This window comes from Mustelus asterias, chromosome 17 (genome assembly GCF_964213995.1).
Source record: "Mustelus asterias chromosome 17, sMusAst1.hap1.1, whole genome shotgun sequence".
Taxonomy (NCBI): domain Eukaryota; kingdom Metazoa; phylum Chordata; class Chondrichthyes; order Carcharhiniformes; family Triakidae; genus Mustelus; species Mustelus asterias.
This window is the reverse complement of record NC_135817.1, coordinates 57616004-57640390: the sequence shown is the minus strand read 5'-3', so window position 1 is coordinate 57640390 and position 24387 is coordinate 57616004. Positions and strand designations below refer to the sequence as shown.

Here is a 24387-nt window from a genome sequence, read left to right as displayed (position 1 = left end):
AGTTGAAGATGAACTTCACCCCATGCATCCAATTACATGTTTCCATGGAGATGGAGGACAGAGAACGTCTGAGGTTGTAGCAATCGATGTTCAGACCAAAGAGCACAATGTCCTCAAGGGAAAAATGAGCAATTGTTTCTGTGTGCCTTCAGCTTAGTTGGATTATTGTAGGAAGTCAAAATACAGAAAGGTTGTGTAAGAGGCAAAGGCAGATTTTGTGCGGAAACTTCATGTTAGAACACAGTTAGTCCGCTTTGTCCCTTTTTGAGTGCTGGAAAAGTCATTCTATACCTTTCAGCATAATCCATAGTGTGGTAAATATATTTGCATTATAATTTAAAAAAAGAAAACTCCTGTTTAAATTGCAAGAAGAACTAAAACACTAATCTTACCGGATTGGTAACAAGTAAAACACTAAGAAGTTCTTCTGTCCAAATTAAAGCATTGTGAGAACAATAAATGTGGAATGGAGAAGAGAAATGCATAATTTAGGTCTGCCATTGGCGACTGTTTTGAGTGCTGCTAAAGATCCACAAAGAGGCTGATCCTCTATTTGTAATGAAGGTTTTCACTGATACTACTCCCCTCAACTTTCACTGATAATCTCTATTCCTTTCATAAATCAGTCGAATATATTAACATCTTGAATATTTCTGTAGAAGCAAAGAGTACTGATGACACCATTTATCTCAGAATAGATAAACATATAACGAGAACCTGCCCTTAGTTATTGAGTCTGTGTGTAAGTTAATTAGTATCAGGAGTATAAACCTTCTAGTATTTGAACACTTACAAAAATCATACTTGGGAACTAATGTCAAGCTATACTGTCCCGCTATTAAATCAGTATAAACAAAGCTAAAAGCCAAAGCAATTAAGTTTAAAATATGAAAATGGAACGGTTCCAGGTAATTAAACTGTGATTGCAGCAACTGCCAAGAAAGATTCAAGAAATACATTTCTGTTCTTCCAACAAATTGGTCACATGTATAATACCGACAGACACTCTCTCAATATTACCAACTCCACCATGTTATCAAAAGCAATGTAACTCCTGCATTCAACGTCCCAGCATATTTATTTTGCCATATTTTTGTGCCCATTTGTGAAGAACGACTTCAGTACTTCAATCCCTTGCTTTCCCTTTGGCTATTGGTTTTCATTGTCCTCAAGACATGCTGGACTCGATGGTGTTCCACCATTTATTCCACTCTGTATGGAAGCGCAAGAATGGCCTTTTTTTTAAAAATCATTCATGAGATGTGGGTGCCGACATTCATTTCCCATGCCCTTTCTTATTGCTTGGTCAATCTGGAACCAGAACAGGTAAGGATGGCAAATCCCTAAAGGATATTAGGGAACCAGATAGGTTTTCACAAAAATAAAAAAAAGAGTTAATTACAATCAACTTTTAATTTCAGATTTTTTTGGAATTCAAATTTCACCATCTGCCATGGAGAGATTCAAAACTGGGTCATCTGGATTACTACGCCAGTGACAATACCACCATCTCCCTGATCAATAATAATAAAGCTAGATTAAAGCTCGAATTTTGCATGAAAATGAAATGCATCCTCAATATTCACAAGAACATTGCCGCTTGAATAATTTATATAGCACCTTTTCACATTTCTTAAAGGTATCTCAAAATGGTTCACGCATGATGAATTTTCAGAAGCACTATGTAGGCAAAGGTAGCAACAATTTTATTCATGGAGATAAATGATTGGTACATTTCTTTGGTGGTATTGCGTTGAATCATCCGAGTCAGCTTCATAGTCATCAAATCTAAAAGCACCAGAATTTTACTAAAATTAAAACAAAAGGATGCTGCTTCTAAAATTGCCACTCATGTTAAAGTAGATTGCATGCTGAAGTTCTAGTGCTTGATTGCACTTTTTCCAACTCGAAAACAAGAGTGCTACCAATCAATAATTGAGATCTGAGAAATGGCCATTTATTCCATTTTTCTTACTTTATTGATTCTATACAGGCTATATGTACATTAGTATTACTTCTACTGTTTATTGGAAAATATATCAAAGAGCTGCAGTGCATGGCCAGTAACTGGTTCATCTTCATTAGTGACATTTGTTTTAAAATTGTACATTTGATTCTCTACAGACATGAATGAAAAATGCAGACAGAACTGATACAGTAATGTGTTGCTATTAAATAGCAAATGGCCTTTTTGGGCTGAGAGTGCGCTTTCCCCTATCTTAACTCAAAAGACACAGGGAAAATATCCACGAGTGGCAGAGCGCCCAGCTACTTTGCCAAATTGCTGATTCTTTAGGCATGTCTTAAAGCCTGCTCTGGGAATAAATGAAATGTTGCGAACAGCAATGCACTCTCTTTATTTGGAAACTAATAACTTTCTAATATTATACAACTGAGTCAGGCTCAAGTGCTTTGTGACAAGAGACATGTAAATCAAACTATGCTGAGACATTAAGAACTGGAATAGAAAGGGCCAAGATTGCAGCAGGATTTGTAAAGCAACAATAACTCGTTAGGTTAGGGAACAGGGAAGTAATGAAGCTTAGCATGGACAGCAGTAATGAGAGTGCGCATCTGAACTCAGAGTTTGGATTAATTAAAGTTTGTAAAGGTTGGTTGGGAGGCCGATTAGTAGGATATTAAGAAGTCAATTTTTAATTGATGAAGGCACAGATGAATGAATGCTGCCCATTTGACCACATTACTTCAGAGTAGCTTTTGCTCTTTACAGCTTTTTAGTGTCTACTTGAAGAAACAGAACCTTGGCATTACAAGACAATGGGCCAGAATTTGCTGTCCTTACTTTGACAAGTTTAACTTGCACATTAATAATGTGTAAATCATTCAGTAACTTGGAGATGCATCTTGAATTGCAAATGTTGCTGGATGATTGGCAGTGCTTCACCACTGGCCTGTCAAAAACAACTGCTTGTCCTCAACCTTACCCCAAGTTTCAGGAACTGCTACATTTGTACATAAATTGCCAATTAAATTCACTGCAGAAACTTAGGACTAGTACTCAACAGTGCAAGTACTGTTTCAATAATTAATTAGGAAAGCTAATAGAAAGTTATAATTTATTGCGAGAGGAATCGAATATGAAAGAAGAGGGGTTATAGTTCAGTTATACAGGGCATTGGTGAAATCATATCTGGAGTACTGTGTACAGACCTTTTTAAAGGAAGGATGTAAATGCATTGGAAGCAGTTCAGAGGTTTACTAAACTAATACCTAAAATGGGCTTATGAGGAAACATTGGACAGGCTAGGCTTATATCTGCTGGAGTTTAGAAAAGCAGCACGGGCCTTTATTGAAGCATAAAAGAGAGCATGAGTTGGATATGGAGAGGATGTTTCCTCTTGTGGGAGAATTTAGAACTAGGGATCCCAGTTTATAAAGAAGAGGTTGCCCATTTAAGACAGATGAGGAGATTTTTTTTTCCTCTTACGATAGTGAGAATTCGGAGCTCTCTTCCTCAAAAGGTTGTGGAAGCAGAGACAAGAAATATTTTTGAGGCAGAGCTAAATAGATCTGTGGTAAGCAAAGGGGTGAAAGGTAATCGGGAGTAGATGAGATTGTGGAGCTGAGGTTACAATCAGGTCAGCCATACTATTACTGAATGGCAGAGCAGCCTCAAGAGGCCAATAGCCTACTCCTGCTGTTAATGGGTATTTGCGTATGAGTTTTATATTTCTATAATGCCAGCTAACTCTCCAACCCAATCCTTCCTCTACCAAAAAACCCAATCTGTGCCTTCATCCCTGAAAGACTGATTTATTTTCTAACTGGCCTCATTTTATCTTTTCTTTACAAAATGCAATTGATCCAAAACTGCGAAACCCAGGCTCAGATCATGCACTCCCATTGCCAGGATCCATGCTAAGCTTTACTATTTCCCCACTCCCGAAAAATTTCGTGTTTCGCACCCTTATCTAAAAATCTCACCGCAGCCCTGAACCTTTTCTTCAAGCGATCTACTGCATTCTTTGACCTAAAGGCAAAATACCGTAGATGCTGGAAATTTGAAATATAAACAGAAAGTGTTGGGAAAAATACTCAAGCAGGTTAGGCGGCTTCTGTGGGAAAGAGAAAGAGTTAATGTGAGTCCATTAGGAATCTTCTTTAGACGTTAACACGGTTTCACTAACGTTAATTCTTTCACCCTCCATAGATCTTGCCAGAGCTGCTGACTTTTTCCAACACTTTGTTTTTATTTTATGCATTCTCTGGCTCTGGCTCACTGCTTCCAAGTTTCTTAGTCAATAACCCACATATTCCATAGTCAACAACCCACACGTTCTAATTCACTTCCACCTCTCATTAACTGTTGTAACAGCAACGGTATCCACATGGCAGACTTACAATGCTAAACCTGATCCTACTTTCACTGAACATAAATGTGAGCACTTTGCAGCAGAGGCCACGGAACAGGAATCAGGTGTAGAGACCCTGGCAGATCATTTTTCTGCTCTTGGCTCAGAGTACCAAGATCAATTTTAGCATCCTGCCCCTGAAATCAGCTAATTTAGCAATGAATCAAGCCTAAGACTTTCTAATCTATATGACCATGCTAGGTAGAACATATGATGCATTGAACACCAAACCCACTGACAGAAATATTTTAAAATCTCATCATAACTAAATTTTGAAACAACTGAACTTTTGCCCGGTGCCTCTGGGTACCATATCAAGACACCACAATGAACTACACCGAAAGCTACAAACCAACAACCAAAGAAAAAAAAGACTGTTTAGTTGCATTTCTCTTCCCCCTCCAAGCTCCATGTTTGCAATAATGGCACCATTAAAAAGATCTGCATTTACTAAAGGACACTTGTAATCCTTAAACAGATGGCTGTGAACCATCTCTTTGAGCCATAACTACCTGTGAATATTTTTATTCAGGCTATCTTTACCCAAGAGAGAATGGGTCTCAAGAGTGAAAAATCAAATCAAAATAGGAAAGCCAGAGGATGTACTTTTAAATGTGTAAGCAGACCAATGCCCTGCAGTAGTCAGGCCTCAGCAATGGTACGTCACAAAATAGACACAGAAGAGACAGGCCATTGGGCCCATTTTTAAACAGACTTGCAGCAAGACCAGCATTGATTACAGTAGATTTCCTTTGAGGGGAAGAAGATTATTATTACTGTTGCAATTAACAAAACCCCATTAACAAATGTAGTACATAAATTACATAAAAAGCATATAGGTAGAAAGCAGAAACTGGATCTTGTCATTTGCATACAAATGTCATCGAGATTTTATATGTTTGAAAATGGGGATGCAAAATATCAGAGCATTTTACCCTTCCTGCTCCCTTCCCAAAAAAAGATTTAAGACAAGGATTAAAGTTTAAATGTCTGTCAGTTGTAAAATTAACTAGTAAAACAAACTTCAGGCATGGGTATAATGTTATTCCTCAATCAACATCACAAAATCTGATTAGCTGGTCATTATTATGTTATAGTTTGATGGAATTTGCAGTGTGCTAATTGGTTGCCACATTTCATCGTTACAACAGCGATTACACTTTGAAAAGTACTTAGATTGGTTGTAAAGCACATTGGGATGTCCTATGATTACAAAACGTGCGAAATAAATATGTCTTTACTTTCTACAAATTCATAGTTTCCCCCTAGTGCAAAAGTGAGGCAAGACTGTATGTAGTTTGGATTCCCCATCCATGCCCAAGTGGAGTTATTAGTGTCACAAGTAGGCTTACATTAACACTGCAATTAAGTTACTGTGAAAATCCCCTGGTTTCCACACTCTGGCACCTGTTCGGGTACACAGAATTTAACATGGCCAACGCACCTAACCAACATGTCTTTTGGACTGTGGGAGGAAACCAGAGCACTCGTATGAAATCCACGCTGACACGGGGCAAACACACACAGTCAATGACCCAAGCCAGGAATCGAACCCAGTCCCTGCCGCTGTGAGGCAGCAGTGCTAACCACTGTGCCACCATGCTGCCCTGTGAATACCATGGAGGATTGGAGGTGATGCATTAATGCACAAATTATATATATGCAACCCCACCTATGGACACTTTTACAGGGGTTGTTTAAATTGCGATCAATAGTGCAAACTCAAGCTGATATTTCCCCTCCTAGCTCAGGTGGACTGAAATTGTTGTTGTTTCCAGGGAGGACATGCAAGGAGCGAACAAAATGTCCATCGAATATGAAAACTGGATTGCATCGTCCCATCAACACAGCACTAGAAAACAAAATGAAACTGGCCACTCGCTTGCTCTCTCCCTCAATAACCAGATAATGATGGATGTATAAGGCTAGGCATCATTTCTGTCAATTTTGTTGTTAAAAAGTGCAACATCCATACAATTTAGAAGCACCGTTTTTCTTGCAAATGAATCCAAGAAGCATAACCAAAAGGAGAATTGTCTTTTGTCCTGTACTTAAGGATTCTGCTCTTTATTCCATTAACTATTAGGGCTTAATAAAAAATATTTTAAAAATAAATATTGAATTTTAACTTAAAATTCAGACTGTGCCTCCTCTCAAAGTTTTTCCCCTGCTTTTCGGAATCCATTGACTCTGATCAGTTTTACTGATGGTCACTACGCAGGATTTTGCCATTCTTGATTTATGCAACAAATGAAAATTGCCAGACAAATTTACCAAAAGGGCAGCAGTGCCAATCCTCATTTAGCTTTTAGAAACCCACGCACATTTTCAGAACAAGTTACCAGATTATGATCAGGTGCAGAAACCCTGGCTGGTGTTTCCCTGTCTGAAGTCAGGGTTATCACTCCCCTTCCTCCTCCCCCTCCCCTCCAGTTTGAGACCAATTAACTCTGCAGAGACTAGAGTAGCTTGTAGCTAGGGCCACATTTATGCAGGTATGCTGCCAATATGGACCACTAGATAGCAATCTACGCCAGGAATACTAAAGAAAGGAGTTTCTCTTCCCCAGGCCTGGAGTGCTGAAGGCCTTTTCTAAACACCAGCACACTCAATGTTACTGAGGTCAACCAACTTAGTGATCAGTGACTGAACTCGATACCTTTCGGCTCTGTACAGCTCAGTCCAGTGTATTGTCTTAACCATGGTGGAAACCCAAAACTTGTAATCTGTAGGATACTAAAATGCAGTCCTGGCACTGCCACAACAGACTGTTAAAATGAGTGAAATATAGAAACAGGAAGCATGAGGCCATTCAGCCTTTCGAGCCTGCTTCACCATTCATTTTGATTATGACTGACAATTGAATTCAATATCCTGATCCCCCCTTTAGTCCCAAGGGCTTTATCTAATTTCTTCTTGAAATCAGACTACATTTTAGCCAAATGCTTTCTAAACCACAACAATTAATAATCCAATGCACAATCATTTGACTTTTCTTTTAGAAAAAAATACTAAAAAGTAAAGATGTAAGTTGAAGTTCTGGAAAATTATGTGTGCAGTATCTGTGTGGGGGAACTATCTGTGTTTGACTGATTGCTACTCTGGATCTGGTATGTGTTATCAGCTGTGCTTTGGATATAAAAAGAAACGCTGAATGGAGGAGGAGGAGGGGGGGTAACTTAAAATAAGGCTGACTTACCGCGGTGGAACCGGACTGGCTTGCAATAAAGACCTTGATAACCATGATTTCTCTCAGCGACGATTCCCCTCAAAAGAAATAGAAGCCAACAGGGAACAAGGCAAAGAGATCAGCACCGACTCCAACCTGCTAAGGTTTCCCACCCATGCACCGGGGGAAAGGCAGCTCCAGCGCAAGGCAGCCAGCTCCCGCCCCCCCGGAGCGCCTTGATTGGCCGGGAGGTGCTGGGGCGGGGAGGTACCAATGGTCAAAGGATTGGTGAGTGGCCAGTCGGCCCGTCAATCATTACCTACCCCCTCAACAGGGGAGAAGGAGAGAGCGCTGCACCCTCCCTATATGGCAAGTGAACGGGACAAGCCAATGAGATTGTCGGACAGCAACTGCAGAGGTGCAGTGAGCGCAAGTTTTGGAGAAGTTAAACATTGACTTTAATCATTTTAAATGCCCGCCTTTCGTCCCTGCTTCCTTAACAAAAACAAACTAAACCACAATGGTACTCAACGATGCATTTACCTGATCCATTTACCTGAAGTTAGCAGCCGCAATTCCCTCTCCACTTCGTAAACGGGGTTTTGGTAGGAACGGGCAGATTATTTGAAAGAAAGTTTTATTCATTACTGTCACGAGTAAGCTTACATTAACACTGCAATGAAGTTACTGTGAAAATCCCCTAGTCGCCACACTGTGCCACCTGTTCGGGTACACTGAGGGAGAACTAAGCACAGCCAATGCACCTAATCAGAACATCTTTCGGACTATGGGAGGAAACCGGAGCACCCGGAGGAAACCCATGCAGACACGGGGAGAACGTGCAAACTCCACACAGACAGTGAACCAAGTCGGGAATTGAACTCGGGTCCTTGACGCCATGAGGCAGCAGTGCTGTGCCTCCCTCAAGTCAATATAGATTAAAAAAACTAAACCCACCAGTGTTAAATATCCAAACTATAAACAAAGAATTAAAAAAAGTAATTTTACAGCAGGTGACTGGTTGACCAGGAAATTGGCCGAGGTGTGAGTTGGATATAAACTGATGTGGAAAGCGAAAAGGCCACATAGAATCATACAATACAGAATAGGTCCTTCAGTCCATCCAGTGCACCAACTTTAGAAACACCTGATCTCCCATCGAATCCCATTTACCAGCACTTGGCCTGTAGCCAAGTGCTCATCCAAGTACTTTTTAAAGGATGTGAGGCAACCTGCCTCTACCACCCTCCCAGGCAGCGCATTCCAGACTGTTACCACCCTCTGGGTAAAAAAGGTTTTCCTCACATCCCCCCTAAACCTCCTGCCCCTTACCTTGAACCTATATCGTCTTGTGACTGACCCTTCAACTAAGGGGAAGAGCTTCTCCTCATCCACTCTGTCCATGCCCCTCACAATCTTGTACACCTCGATCAAGTCACCCCTCAGTCTTCTCTGTTCCAACCAAAACAACCCAAGCCTATCCAGCCTCTCTTCATAACTTAAATGTTCCATCCCAGGCAACGTCCTGTTGAATCTCCTCTGCACCCCCTCCAGTGCAATCACATCCTTCCTATAATGTGGCAACCAGAACTGCGCACTTTACTCTAGCTGTGGCCTTACCAAAGTCCAATGCAACTCCAAAATGACTTCCCTGCTTTTGTAATCTATGCCTCGATTGATAAAGACAAGTGTCACATATACCTTTTTCACCACACTACTAATGTGCCCTTGTTGTTCAACAATATTTTTAAAATGTAAAAAGTGCAGAATATATGGACAACCACTTCAAATTTTCAAAGAGCACTGTAGACAAACAAAAGAAGATAACAAGTAAACTAAAACTGAAGAAAGCGCGTGAGCATGTACAATAACAACTTACATTTATGTAGCCCCTTTGGAGCGGTAAAACTGTCCAAGACATTCCACGGCAGCGTGATCAGACAAAACGGAATCTATGGTGCTGTTCTATAAAACCTGACATCAAGCCACATCAAAGAAATATTGCGACAGTTGACCAAAAGCTTGGTTAATTAAGTAGGTTTTAAACGAGCGTACTGCAGGAGGAGAGGGAGGGAAGTAGAGATTTTTGAAGAGAGTATTGCACAGATTAAGGCCTCAGCAGCTAAAGGCACAGCTGTTAATGGAATAATGTTGAATATCAGGGTTATGCAAGAAGCCAGAATTGGAGGAGGGACAACATCTCATCGGGTTGTGGAGCTGGAGGAGGTTACAGTTAAAGAAGTGTTTGTCATGGAAGGATTTAAATACATGGATGAGATTTTTGTGTGGCACAGTGGTTAGCACTGCTGCCTCACAGCACCAGGGACCCAGTTTCAATTCCGGCCTTGGGTGACTGTCTGTGTGGAATTTGCACGTTCTCCCCGTGTCTGCATGGGTTTCCTCCAGGTGCTCTGGTTTCCTCTCACAGTCTGAGGATGTACAGGTTAGGTGGATTGGCCATGCTACATTGCCCCTTAATGTCCAAAGATGTGGAGGTTAGGTGGATTGACCATGGTAAATGTGTAGGGTTGCAGGGATAGGGCGGAGGGGGAGCTGGGTTCTTTCAGAGAGTCAGTGCAGACTTGATGGGCCAGATAGCCTCCTTCTGCACTGTAGGCTTTCTATGGTTCTAAGTGTTTGTCCTATTGGGTACCTCTGAAGGTCAGTGAATATAAAGGTGATGGGTGAACAGGACATGATGTAAGTTAGAATACAGATTGCAGAGTTTTGGATGCAGTGAAGTTTACCGATGGTGTAAGGTGGGAGGCCAGCTAGGAAAGCATTGCAATAGTCACGTCTGGAGGTAACAAAGGCATGGTTGGCACTCTAATCATTGGAATTTAGAAGAATGAGGCTTGATCTCACGAAACATATGGGATTCTTAAGGGGCTTGACAGGGTAAATGCAGAGAGGGTGTTTCCCCTCATGAGAGAGTCTAGGACCAGAGGGCATAGTCTCAGAATAAAGAGGCACCAATTTAAAACAGAGATGAGGAGGAATTTCTTCTTTCAGAGGGTTCTGAGTCTTTGGAACTCCTTGCCACAGAGAGCTGTGAGAGTCCTTGTGTATACTTAAGGTTGAATAGATTTTTGATTGGTAATGGAATCAAGAGAAAAGGGCAGGAAAGTGGACATGAGGAATGTCATATCAGCCGTGATTCTACTGAATGGCAGAGCAGGCCCAAGGGGCCAAACGGCCTACACCTGTTCCTATTTCTTATGGTCTTAATTGGAGGAAATTTCTGCTCAGCTGGGCATTAGACAAGCTGTGTGACGTTTCAGAGGCAGTGGAGTTGTTGGCAGAGGCAGTGCACATGTCAACCCTGATGTGTTTTCAGATGATGTCCCTGTAGAATACTTTTTGGAGGAGACATGGGCAGGGCCAAGGATTTATCCTTTGGCATTGAAAGGTAACAATGCTGGAGCAGGAAAGCATTGAAGGGATTCACTGTTTATAATTGGATAAATAGGAATGGAACCAGGTGAGGTAACTCCCACCCAACTGGACAACAGACTCAACAATGTCAAAGGATGAGAACATGTTCATAGAAATCATAGAAACCCTACAGTGTAGAAAGAGGCCATTCAGCCCATCAAGTCTACACCGACCACAATCCCACCCAGGCCCTACCCCCATATCCCTACATATTTACCCGCTAATCCCTCGAACCTACCCATCTCAAGACACTAAGGGGCAATTTTAGCACGGCCAATCAACCTAACCCGCACATCTTTTTGGACTGTGGGAGGAAACCGGAGCACCCGGAGGAAACCCACGCAGACACGAGGAGAATGTGCAAACTCCACACAGACAGTGACCCAAGCCGGGAATCGAACCCAGGTCCCTGGAGCTGTGAAGCAGCAGTGCTAACCACTGTGCTACCGTGCCGCCCTCATGTTGACAAGTATGAGGAGGGATAGTTCACCATGATCACAATCACGTAGGATGTCACTGTGACTTTGAAGAGATCGGTTTCAGGCTGTATGCTCATCCATTGATGGATACAGGGATACAGATAGAAAGACTTGTATTATATGGATGTCTCAAAGCACTTTACAACCAATGAAATATTTTTGAGATGTAGTCACTATTTTAGTAGAGGAAATGTGGCAGCCAGTTCAAACTCAGCACACTCCCACAAGCAGCAACGTGATAACCACCAGATTATCTGCTTTTGTGCTGTTGCTTGATAGATAAATATTGGCCAGGACCCTGGGGATAAATCCCCTGCTGTTCTTTGAAATAGTATCACGGGATCTTTTACATCCATCTGAGTTTGGTTTAACTTTTCATCTGAAATGCAACACCTCCAAAAGTACAATATTGCCCCTCAGTACTGCACTGCAGTATCAGCCTGCTGTGCTCAAGCCTTGGAGTGGGCCTTGAACCAAGCCATGGTGGATACTGGAATACATTATATCACAAGTCCAAGTAGCTTCAGATCAATGAATTTTGACTCCACGATGCAAGTTGCTCAAATATGAGTCAGAAAAGCGTATGCCTGCTCTGAAAGCAGGCAGTTGACAACAATGAGAGAACGCTCAAATGTAGTGCTATGCTACCTGAAAATTTTGCTGACTCAATCTGGGATAAAACGTGTGCATCTCAGTTGGAATTCATGTAGACAGGGCCATAAAATACATTATTAGAGACATTTAACCTGGATTGGACATATTTCTCTTTGTTCTTGTTTTGTGAGTGATACTGGAAAGGCTGCATTTATTTTCCATCCCTAGTTTCCCAGAGAAGATGGTGGTGGACTTGCTGCTTGAACCACTGCATTTCTTCTGTTCATGTTTTTCCACCATGACTGGGAATTCTGGGAAAGTGGCAATAATGGAATGTTGAAGTCTTGGAAGGGAAGTTGTTCCCATGACATTGCTGTCCGTGTCCTTCTCAGTGGTACAGCCTGTGGGTCCGAGAAATGCTGTTGTAAATTTGTTAACCTGCTGCCCATCATCCTGTTGAAATCTTATACCACAGAATCAATGGCCGGAATTTTACCAGCACACCTACCCCGATTCCGGGGGCGGGCAAGGCTCGGAGAACGGCATTCTCCGTTGGCCTTGGGTGGGATCGTGCCAACCTCGAGCGGACGTGCCGGTAAAATTACACCCAATGTGTCAGTGCTAGAGGGGTTGGATATTGGTGTAAAAGGCAGAGTTGTCAATCAAGTAGACTGCTTTGTCTTGAGTGGTGTCGAACTTAGTGAGCGTTGTGTGATGGCATCAATCCAGGTAAATGATGCGCATTGGACCAGGGTGAGATTGTTGTCGGTGTAGGCTCGATGGGCCAAATGGCCTCCTTCTGCACTATAGATTCTATGATTCTATTCTATGATTCAGTCATGATCTTGAGTTGAGCCTTATAGATCATGGAAAGGCACTTAGGCAGTTAGGAACTAAGTAATTCATCGCACAGTATCTGTCCTCCTGTTGTAGCCACATTGTTCATATAGCTAGTACAGTTAAGATTCTGGTTAGTGATGAGCACCTCGATGAGTGCAGCTCTAACAACACGCAAGACGCTTGACACCATCCAGGACAAAGCACCCCACTCAACACCTTAAACATTCACTCCCTCCACCACTGGCAAACAGTGGCAGCAGTGTGTACAATCTACAAAAAGCCCTACAGAAATTCACCAAGCCTCTGTTAACTAAATCACACTTTATGGTAAGCACTGCCCAAACCCACAATCTCTACCACCTAGAAAGACAGGGACACCAGATGCACAGGAACACCACTACTTGAAAGTTCCCCTCCAAGCCACACACCATCCTGACCTGGAACAATATTTCTGTTCCTTCACTGTCACTGGATTAAAATCCTGAAACTCCCTTCCTATGGCCGGAATTTTACCATTCCGCCCGCCACAGGAGTTAGAGCAGGTGAGGGGTGGACTATGGAAAGGTCCGTCGACCTCAGGCGGGCTTTTACAGTTTCAAGATGGGCAAGGCTGTAAAATCCCACCCTATGAGTATACTTGCACCGCAGGCACAGCAGCAGTTTAAGAAGTTGGCACACCACTACCTTCTCAAGGACAATTAAAATAGGCAACAAATGCAGACCGAGCCAGCGACACTTAAATGCCATTTTTAAAAGTGATGCTGCAGAATTCAGAGACATTGAGAAATGTGACTAAGTTTTGACTCATAGATGGTCACTGCGTGGTACTTATGCAATATAATTGTTTAAGACTTGTCAGCCTAAATCTGGCTGTTGTGAGCTAGAATTGGCAGTAAACAGCCCTGTTCCAATGATGAGTTGGGCCATAAGTAGCTAAGCTGCAGCTAGGAATAGCGAAAAGCAGGATCACAGCTAAGTTTTCAAGAGTCCTCTCAAACTGGTGAGGCAGACTTTTGCATATCTGCCTCACCGACTGCATATTTGCTGACTTATGGTGCTGTTACTGATCCAACAACAGCTCAAATTACCATGCCTCCCCCGCAGCCCCCCCACCCGCAATATATCTGGAACCTTCTTCAGCCCAATGACCCTCAGAGATTATTGCAAAATATTGCGGATGCTGGAATCTGAAACAGAAACAGAAAATGCTGGAAAATCTCAGCAGGTCTGACAGCATCTGTGGAGAGAGAATAGAGCCAATGTTTTGCGTCTGGATGACCCTTCGTCAGAGCTAAGGGCAAAGAAAATCAGAAAAGATTTATAGTATGAGGGTGAGGGGAAGGTGCTGTAAAAGGACAAGGGGAATGTAAATGAGGATAAAGACGGCTGAGAGGGGTGCTAAAAGTGTCCATTAAGAGATCAGAATGTGTGAATGGCAGAACAGAGGTACAGATCATTAAGGCAGTTGGCCTGAAGGGGTGGGGGGGGGGGGGGGGGGTGGGGGTGGGGGGAGGAGAGGGGGTTGTGGGCGGGAGGGAAGCAGAGCGTAAATGGAGAAGTGGAAAAATGGAAGTGAGAAAGAAGGATGATAAAAATGGGTGAATGAGATGAAAAGAAGAAATAGAATGAAATTAAATAAATGGAAATTGGGTGAAGGTGGAGGGGGGAGTTCATGCTCTGAAGTTGTTGAACTCAATGTTCAGTCCGGAAGGCTGTAAAGTGCCCAATCGGAAGATGAGGTGTTGTTCCTGCAGTTTGCGTTGGGGTTCACTAGAACATTGCAAAAGGCCAAGGAGGGACATGTGGACAGGAGAACAGAGTGGTGTGTTGAAGTGGCAAACGACAGGAAGGTCTGGGTCCTGCTTGCGGACGGAATGAAGGTGTTCAGCAAAGCGGTCACCCAGTCTACGTTTGGTCTCCCCTGATGTAGAATAGATCACATTGGGAGCAGCGAATGCAATAGACCAGATTGAAGGAGGTGCAAGTGAAACGCTGCTTCACCTGAAAGGGGTGTTTAGGACCTGGGACGGTGAGCAGGGAATGAGTAAAGGGGCAGGTGTTGCACCTCCTACAATTGCATGGGAAGGTGCCGTGGGCAAAGGGTAAGGTGTTGGGTGTGACGGAGGGGTGGACTAGGGTGTCCCAGAGAGAACAGCCCCAATGGAATGTTGACAGGGGGAGTGAGGGGAAGATGTATTGAGTGGTGGGATCATGCTGGAGTTGGTGGAAATGGCAGAGGATGATCCTTTGAATGCGGAGGCTGGTTGGATGAAAAATGAGGACAAGGGGGCCCCTCCTGGTTCTGGGGGGGAGGGGAGGGGGGCGACAGCAGTGGCCTGGAGGATGGGTCAGATGCGTCGAGAGCCCTGTCAACCACAATGGGTGGATAACCCTCAGAGATTTCTGCCTTCTCCCATTTCTGATCAACCCCAATATCCTCTGCCCCACGATGGGTAGCTCTGCCTTCAGCTGCCTGAGCCCTAAGTTCTGGAATTCCTTCCCTCCGGTAGCAAAGTGGTTAGCGCTGCTGCTTCATAGCGCCAGGGACCCGGGTTCGATTCCCAGCTTGGGTCAGTGTCTGTGTGGAGTTTGCACATTCTCCCCGTGTCTGCATGGGTTTCCTCCGGGTGCTTCATTTTCCTCCCTCATTCTGAAAAATGTGCTGGTTAGGTGCATTGACCCGAACAGGCGCCGGACTGTGACGACTAGGGAAATTTCACAGTAATTTCATTGCAGTGTTAATGTAAGCCTTACTTGTGACACTAATAAATAAACTTTAACTTTAAACCATTAAGACACGCCTCGATGCTTCCTATCGTGTTCGCCAATTTTTTTGGTCACCTACCCTAACATTTCCTGATCTGCAGAGGCGACAAATTCCAATGAAGTGCCTTCGGACGCTTTCCAACGTTAAAGTCGCTATGCAAATGCAGACGGTTGTTGCTATTGTGTATTGGACCCAGAGCCGCTCCTCCTGTGCTGTAACCATTGCAGGATTCTAAATGTAACCGATGTTTATCAATAACTTACTTTGAACAGCAAAGGCTGATCCCGGTGCTACATGTATAGGTTTGCAGGAAGATTCTTTTTGGTCCCTCGGATATGTGTGTGTGTGTGGAGGGAATGTAAAAAGAAGAAATTAACTACAATTCCCTGGAGTCTACACAGAGTATGTGCACTGAGCGCTGCTTCGCTCGTTTCCAGGGTGATGGCTCTAAATATTTGATACTGTATTCATTCGATTCCCGCGAACTATTGTTGCGCAGGTTGTGACATTTCAAAGGAATTCATCCTTTGAGTCCGCCTCGCTGCAGGTACATGTCCTATGGACATTTCGTGTTTCCTTCTGCGGTGCCTTATAATAAACGGGTAAGTTACATTAATGACTAGCTTCTATCTACTGAAAGATGCGGGATGGATTCCATCAGCCTCTCTCTCTCTGTGGTACATTCTGCTGCATTGTCCCGAGGTTGTTTCTGCTTAGATTCTTAGTAAGGGGCATTTTTCGAAAGCTGTTTGTTGCAAATCTTATTGTGACACCCCACCCCTCCCCCATGGTCACTTCAAAGAGGGGGGAAAGCTTATATTCAGAAAACCTTCCGTTTAAAATTAACCTCAAACCTCAGAAAGAATGGCCATCAATGTAGATGGGTGTTTCTTTTATTTTTGTTTGAATGGTGAGTGCTGATGACATAATTCAGAAACCGATAGAGAGAAGTTTTACTGTCACCCACAATGTAAAGGAGTGAAAGAAATATTGATAGTGATGAGGCTAGGTCGGTTATAAATCCACTGATGTCCATTCCAGTAACTGGTATTTTTCCCGATGACATCAACATTCAAACGAAAACAAACAGATACGAGCAGAAGGTTGTACCCACTGCCTCCCCCCCCCAACCGCCTCCCCTCAGAATAAAGAGACTTGTACTATATTTAACATTGATTTCATATTAGCCATTTCATTTTTCAGAAGAATATCTCTTAAATGGGTAATTCTGCTCTTAATACTTTAATTTATCAGACAATTATGTTCAACAAAATGCTCTCGATTTCATGTTGGATATGTGGAAGTTTCTACAGCTAGGAGGGTCTATGACCAGAGGACACCAGAGAATCTGTGGCAGGAAGAGAGGAGATACCAACAGACGAGTTAGGAGTAGGAGTAGGCCACTTGGCCCCTCGAGCCTGCTCTGCCATTCAATCAGAACATGGCTGATTTGATTATAACCTCAACCCCTTGTCAATCAATAATCCATCTAGCTCTGTCTTAAAAATAGTCAAAGATTTTACTTCCACTTGCCTTTGAGGAAGAAAGTTCCAGAGACTCATGATCCGCTGAGAGAGAAAAAATCCTAATTTCCGCCCTAAATGAGTGACCCCTTATTCTTAAATTGTGACCCCTAGTTCTAGATTCTCCCACAAGAGGAAACATTCTCTCCACAACCACCTGCCAATACCCCTTAGGATCTTAGAGGATCTTCTAAACTCTAGTGGACACAAACCTAACCTGTCCAACCTTTCCTCATAAGACAACCCACCCATTCCTGGTATTAGCCTACTAAATCTTCTCTAAATTGATATCACATTTACATCTTTCCTTAAATAAGTAGACCAATACTATACACAATACTCTCACCAATGTCCTCTACAACTGAAGAATAATCAATTCCCATCACAATAAATGATAACATTCTATTAGCATACCTAATTACTTGCTGTACCTGTATACTAGCTTTTGTGAGTCATGCACTAGTACACCCAGACCCCTCTGCACCTCAGAGCTCTACAATCTCTCACCGTTTATATAAGATTATTTTTTATTTTTCCTGCCAAAACTGACAATTTCACATTTGCCCTCATTATACACCATTTGCTAGATTTTTGCTCACTCACCTAACCTATCTATGTTCCTTTGTAGCCTCCTTATGTCCCCTTCACAATTTACTTTCCTGCCTGTCTTTGTGCTCCCAGCAAATTTAGCACCCACAACTTCATCCAAGTCATTTATATAAATTCTAAAAAGTTGAGGCACCAGCATTGAAGCCTATGGCATACCACTCACCACATCCTGCCAACCAGAAAAAGACCTATTTATGCTTACTCTCTGATTAGCTAGCCAATTACCCCCGTCACCATGAGCTTGTATTTTACACTGTAACCTTTGATGTGGCACTTTCTCAAATGCCTCTGGAAATCTAAGTACAGTACATCCACCGGTTCTCCTTTATCCACACCACATGCGACTCCTTCTAAGAACTCCATTAAATTGATTAAACATGATTTTCCTTTCACAAAACCATGTTGACTCTTTCTGATTGCCTTGAATTTTTGCAAGTGCCCTGCTATAACATCTTTAATAATGGCTGCTAACATTTTCCCTCTGATGTTAAGCTAACTGGCCTTTAGTTTCCTGCCTTCTGTCTCCCTCCTTTTTTGAATTATGGAGTTACATTTACTACCTTCCAATCAAATGGAACCTTCCCTGAATCTAGGGACTTTGGGAAATTAAAACCAATGCATCAACTATTTCATTAGCCATTTCTTTCAAGATCTTAGTGTGAAGTCCATTCAGAGTCAGGGATTTGTCAGCCCACAGACCCAATAATTTGCTCATTACCACTTTGATGGTCATCGTAATTTCCCTGAGTTTCTCCCTCCCTCCCATTTCCTGATTTACAGCTATTTCTGGGATGTTATCTGTGTCCTCTGTCATGAAGAAGATGAGAAGTCACATGACACCAGGTTATAGTCCAACAGGTTTATCTGAAATCACAAGCTTTCTGAGCGCTGCTCCTTCATCAGGTGAAGTCACCCTGGCACAGAGCAGGCAGCACAGCTATCTGGCATCTCACTCCTTGCTACTCAGATCAGTGTCAATCCCCCTCACTATGCTGCCCCCTATTACCACTACATTCTTATGTGCTCCTCCCACTTGAATGTCTTCCTGAACCATGGTATCATGGCCAGCCACTTCATCCAAACTGCACCCCATTTTCATTCACGCCCTCTGGGTCCCCTTACCTGCCTCACTTGCAGTCACGCTTCTTGTCCCTGACCACTAGCGAGATCAGAAGACCCTATTCTAAGAGGTGTGACTGCCTCTTGGTACAAAGCATCCAGGTAACTCGCTCCCTCCCTGATGTGTTGCCGAGTCTACAGCTCAGCCTCCAGCTCAATGACTCTGAGCAAAGTTCCTCGATCCCCAAGCACTTACTAAAGCCGTGTTTGCCCCGGATCACAATGTTATCCATGAGTACCCTCGATCACCTGCCTCGCCATCTTAATGTGCTTTAAACAATCACTTCATTAAATGATTTGCTTATTTGTGATGCTTTATATATATTTCATTAACTTCATCACCAAGTTGTATATTGTTTTAAGCCTTAGGGATAGAGTAAAACTTACCCACTTACCAGATTCTCACCAAGCAGCTAGCCCCTTTCCCTTTAGTAGAGTAAGAGCCAGTCCTAAAGGGTGAGAACATTAGAAAAAGCGAAGGGAAACACACACCTGCTTCCTCCAACCTTCAATGAACTCCCCCACTTTCCAAACTCCAAGTTTGCACTCAGCTTTCTTGCTGCACTTGTTTTCTTTCTTTTTTTATTTATGCAGTGAATTTTTATGATCGGGAATGCACCTCTTGAAAGGGTGGTGACATAGATTCAGTAGTAACTTTCAAAAGGGAATTCAACATCAAATTGAGAGGGGCATACAACTAATTGAATAACTCTTTCAAGCAACTGGCACAAGTACAATGAGCAAATGGTCTTCTTGTGTTTATCATTCAACAGTCCTTATGCAGGGTTACAATATGTTTCAATGTGTTCCACATTAATAGTCATTATTTCTTTTTCCAGTGTTTGTTCCTGAAGGTGTGCAAGTGCCTGTACATATTTACACAAAGGCTGTACCTTAGTAGCCATTTTGTATCTATGAACTGAGATAGGGAGTGTTGGGCAAGACATTTGATTATCAAGAATAGGCAATTATATCAGATCTAATTCCGCAAATGTTCTTCTTATATCAGGGGTTGCCTGATAATAATGAGTTGTGGGAGCCTGACTTAATATTGCCTCTTCCGAGCCTCAGGATCTTCAGACCCAACTGCTGTTCGGCCTCAGATCAACAGACTCAGCACAGATCATTCAACAAGTCTCTGCCATTTTAACTAAATAGAATACCATTTACTTACTAAGCTACAGAAAGAGCCTCATATTAATTGTAAACAAGTGGGGCCATGTTATAATAAATCCTACCACGTTTGATCAGGAAATTCATTTTAAATTAAGCCCTGGTTGAATCTATAGAACATAATTTTAAAAAGGCATGGACAAGAAAGATCAGGGAGACTCATTACTCTAGACAAGGTCAATTTTATTACTTTACTTCAAAAGTGTCTTCCAAGTAAACTGTAAGGAAACATTTGAAACTGAAATTTAATACTTTACTGCTGTAGGAGCTGTTGATATCTGTCAGGTGAGGTTTATGTTGGCAGGTTTACCAAAGATCCTTAGACAGCACCTTCCAAACCCACAACCACTTCCATTTAGAAGGACAAGGGTAGCAGACACAGGGGAACACCACCACTTGCAAGCTCCCCTCCAAGTCACCCACCATCCTGACTTGGAAATATATCATTGTTCCTTCACTGTCGCTGGGTCAAAATCCTGGAATTCCCTCCCTAACAACATTGTGGGCCAACTCATAGCATGTGGTCTGCAGCATTTCAAGAAAACAACTCACCACCACCTTCTCAAGGGCAACTAGGGATGGGCAATAAATGCTGTCCAGCCAGCGATGCCCATGTCCCATGCATAAATTTTTTAAAAAATGTTTAGTGATATTTTCAGAATTGTTTGGTGAAATAGTATTTTCTAGTGAGACTCTGAACACAGAGCAATGCCCCCAGGATGTGAAAAATACACCTGGCCCCATACGTAAATAAAGGGCTTAACACCTGATCTAGGACCATGGTTAAGTGGCCAGTAGCCTGATTCACTCAATGCAGTAGAATTAAGAAGCAGCCACCAACAATATCAGTGTAGTTTTTTTAAGTTTAATATGGAGTTGGGAGAAGCAGTCTTGCACTTCCTGAGGGCACTTAGCTGTTCCTCTTTCACTGTCTTCTTCTCTTCCCAATACCTAAGGGTTGCTGATGATGAGCCAAGCAAAACAAGATTCATTCTCTTGAACAGGGAAAATGGAGGCACAACAGGTTACCAGCAGCTCACCCAGATATTGAAGTGAGTCTGATGGCTCAAGTTGTAGCAAGCCTCAGGCCTCCAGCTTGGTACATGGAAGCTATCTATCCCCCTTTGCCGACAGATACCAAAAAGCAGGCCATAACAAATTTCTACCTCTCTCTGTTTGCTTCTTTTTTCAGTTGTAGTTTGTCATAGATAGCTGTTTAGCTACCATGTTTTGCAATACCTTGCTCCCACTTCTTATATTCCCCTATCACAGTCCATTAAAGATATTCTTCCCAATCACTTAACGGCAAAAGTAAGTTACCACAGCAGTTTCTAATCTATCCCTCTATACATGCTAAAAAATAATTCAGCACTGTTAAGAGTAGAAATAAGATTTTAAAATACGCTTTTTCTGCAAGATCATTTACCGTTGTATTCATATTCAAGCTAGCCTCATTAGGCATCTCTTCTGTCGGGCCTCTGGCCTCCCCAACTAAGTAAGAAGTTTAACAACACCAGATTAAAGTCCAACAGGTTTATTTGGTAGCAAAAGCCACACAAGCTTTCGGAGCTCCAAGCCCAAGGGGCTTGGAGCTCCGAAAGCTTGTGTGGCTTTTGCTACCAAATAAACCTGTTGGACTTTAACCTGGTGTTGTTAAACTTCTTACTGTGTTTACCCCAGTCCAACACCGGCATCTCCACATCATGACTCTCCAACTAACACAGGTCGTTAATTGGACTGTTAGCTGTTAGCTTTACAATCACCTGTAGCACACTACTGTATTTAATGAGCATATGCTCTGTTTTTGAACACAACACCCACTCACCTGATGAAGGGGCAGTGCTCCAAAAGCTTGTCGCTTGTGCTACCAAATAAACCTGTTGGACTTTAACTTGGTGTTGTGAAACTTCTTACTGAGTTCACTGCATGACAGGGAGCAGATGACCATCTGAATCTTAAAGGGAAATCACAACATCCATCAGAAAAGACTAAATGCGAAGAAAAACAGGAACATTTTGTTCTTTCATAGTAAACAGTCTACCCTGTATCCTCAGACAGGCTCTGGCACCCCCACCATCCGGAACATCCTCCTCCCATCAACCCTGACTATTCCTGTTAGAATTTTATAGGTTTCTATAAGATTCCACCTCATTCTTCTGAACTCCAGCAAATATAATCCTAACTGACTTGATCTCTCCTCATACGTCAGTCCTGCCATCCCAGTATTCAGTATGGTAAACCTATGTTGCACTCCCTCCAGGCAAGAACATCCTTCCCCAGATAAAGAGACCAAACCTGCACACAGTATTCCAGGTGTGGCCTCGGCAAGGTCCTGTATAATTGCATCATGACATCCCTGTTCCTGTACTCAAATCCTCTCGCTATGAAAGCCAACATACCATTTTTTGCCTTTTGTATTGCCTGCTGCACCTCCATGCTTATCTCCAGTGACTGTTGTATGAGGGCACCCAAGTCTCTTTCCATATTCCCCTCTCCTAATTTATGGCCATTCAGATCGTAACCTGCCTTCCCGTTTTTGTTACCAAAGTGGATAATCTCACATTTATCCAAATTATACAGCATCTGCCAATCATTTACCCACTCACGCAATTTGTCCAAATCACACTGAAGGATCTCTGTATTTTCCTCACAGCTCAGCCTCTCAGTGCTGGGCCGTCTTGAAACTGGGAGTGTTTCAGATCCGATTTTTAGACCCGTTCTCAGGCAACCCCAAACACACTCTGCCTGAAAAAATACCAGCGATTCTGAATCTCGCTGCAGAAGCTTGTGGGTGGGTCTTAATGCACCCAAAACCCTGCAGTGCCTCCAACTGCGCATGCACAGAAAAAATTATTGAATGCCACACTGCCCCCGGGCCGGATAATGCCTCCCCCAGCCCCCACATACATTGCCCCACCCCCCCAACATTACTCACCCCCTTATCCTCCCCCCCCGCCACCCAGACTAATTGTGGGCCCCTCCCGCTTCCCCCTCACTGATCTCAGGCACAGTGGCAGCAGACCCCCCCTTCCCCCCCCACTGATCTCAAGCAGAGTGGCAGTGGACCCCCCCTTCCCCCTCACACTCATCACAGGCAGAGTGGCAGCGGACGCCCCCCCCTTTCCCCTCCTCACTGATCTCAAGCAAAGAGCCGTCGGATGCTCAGCGCTTATCTCCTCAGTAGCTGGAGCGCCTGAATCGGACTTTTGTAGACCATATCTGTTTCACGCCGAATCTGGATGGGCGAATGCGGTCGTGAAGGGGGAAGTGCCGGAAAGGTTGGGTGTGCAGCCCATTAAGTCAATTTAAATGCATTTAGATGGCCGTCGTGCCCGTTTCGGGCACAGTCCTGATCGTGGCCATTTTTGAACCTTGTTAAAGGGGGAACCGGCATGGAGGCGGGCACAGATCGCGCTACGCGCCTCATGCCTGACTTTACCAAGTTTTCGCGCCTCAAAACGGGTGCAACTTGATGATAAAATCGGACCCATTACATTTAGTTCCCTCATCTAAATAATTAATATATATATAGTGAATGTCTAAGATTACTGCACTGATCCTTGCGGTATCCCACTAATCATTGCCTGCCATTTGGAAAAAGGCATGTTTATTCTTACTCTTTGTTTCCTGTCTGCCAACCAGTTTTCTATCCATCTCAATACACCACCCCCAATCCTATGCACTTTAATTCTAAATGCTAATCTCTTATGTAGGACCTTGTCAGAAGCCTTCTGAAAGTCCAAATAAACCATATCCACTGACTTCATTGAGCAGAATTAGAGTTGTGTAGAATGACATTCTTTTGTTTTAAACTCTGAACCTTGTTGCTTCATTCTTTGAGTAAATAACTGAATCATAACCATGCACTCATGATTATATGGTGAATTTCTGTTACATCAGGAGAGGAAAGTACTTCATTAATGCTAAACAGACCATTAAATCAGAGAGTAATAATCCCTTCTTTGCCCCTTCTAATGAAATTGACAGAGGCTTGTGAACAAGATTATTGAATTTAGGAAACGCAAAGAGAGGGAAAGAATAATCTCAGCCTTTTGGCTAAGATCAAGTGTAGTTTTGGTATCCTTGCACTTGGTTGAAGTCATGAGGTTACACTGAGGCTTTATTTGAAGCAATTTTTTAAAGCGGCATCTAGGCCTTTTGGCTAAGATGCAAATGAGATCAAACCTTGGAGAAGGTGCAATGCCTACTCCAATCAGCTTGGATCATGTAGATCAAGCCCAGGACAGGAAGTGGGATGCCTGTCTTGTCAGCTTGGATCTGGAATGTCTCACTTGCTGAAACTTTG

General features: G+C 43.0%; 1 protein-coding gene across 15 annotated transcripts in view; it reads right to left on the bottom strand.

The window, feature by feature from the left end:
• The window catches only part of sh3bgr (SH3 domain binding glutamate-rich protein), a 44829-nt gene extending 37051 nt beyond the window's left edge, over positions 1–7778 (bottom strand). For 9 of the 15 annotated variants that reach the window (XM_078232738.1, XM_078232742.1, XM_078232741.1 and 6 more), the window contains exon 1: positions 7573–7778. In XM_078232738.1, the coding sequence (XP_078088864.1) occupies positions 7573–7617 (45 nt within the window). In that variant the 5' untranslated portion in view covers positions 7618–7778. The remainder of the gene's footprint in view (positions 1–7572) is intronic. The other 6 variants (XM_078232748.1, XM_078232751.1, XM_078232750.1 and 3 more) reach the window with 1 other exon arrangement.
• Between the last annotated feature and the right edge of the window lie 16609 nt (positions 7779–24387).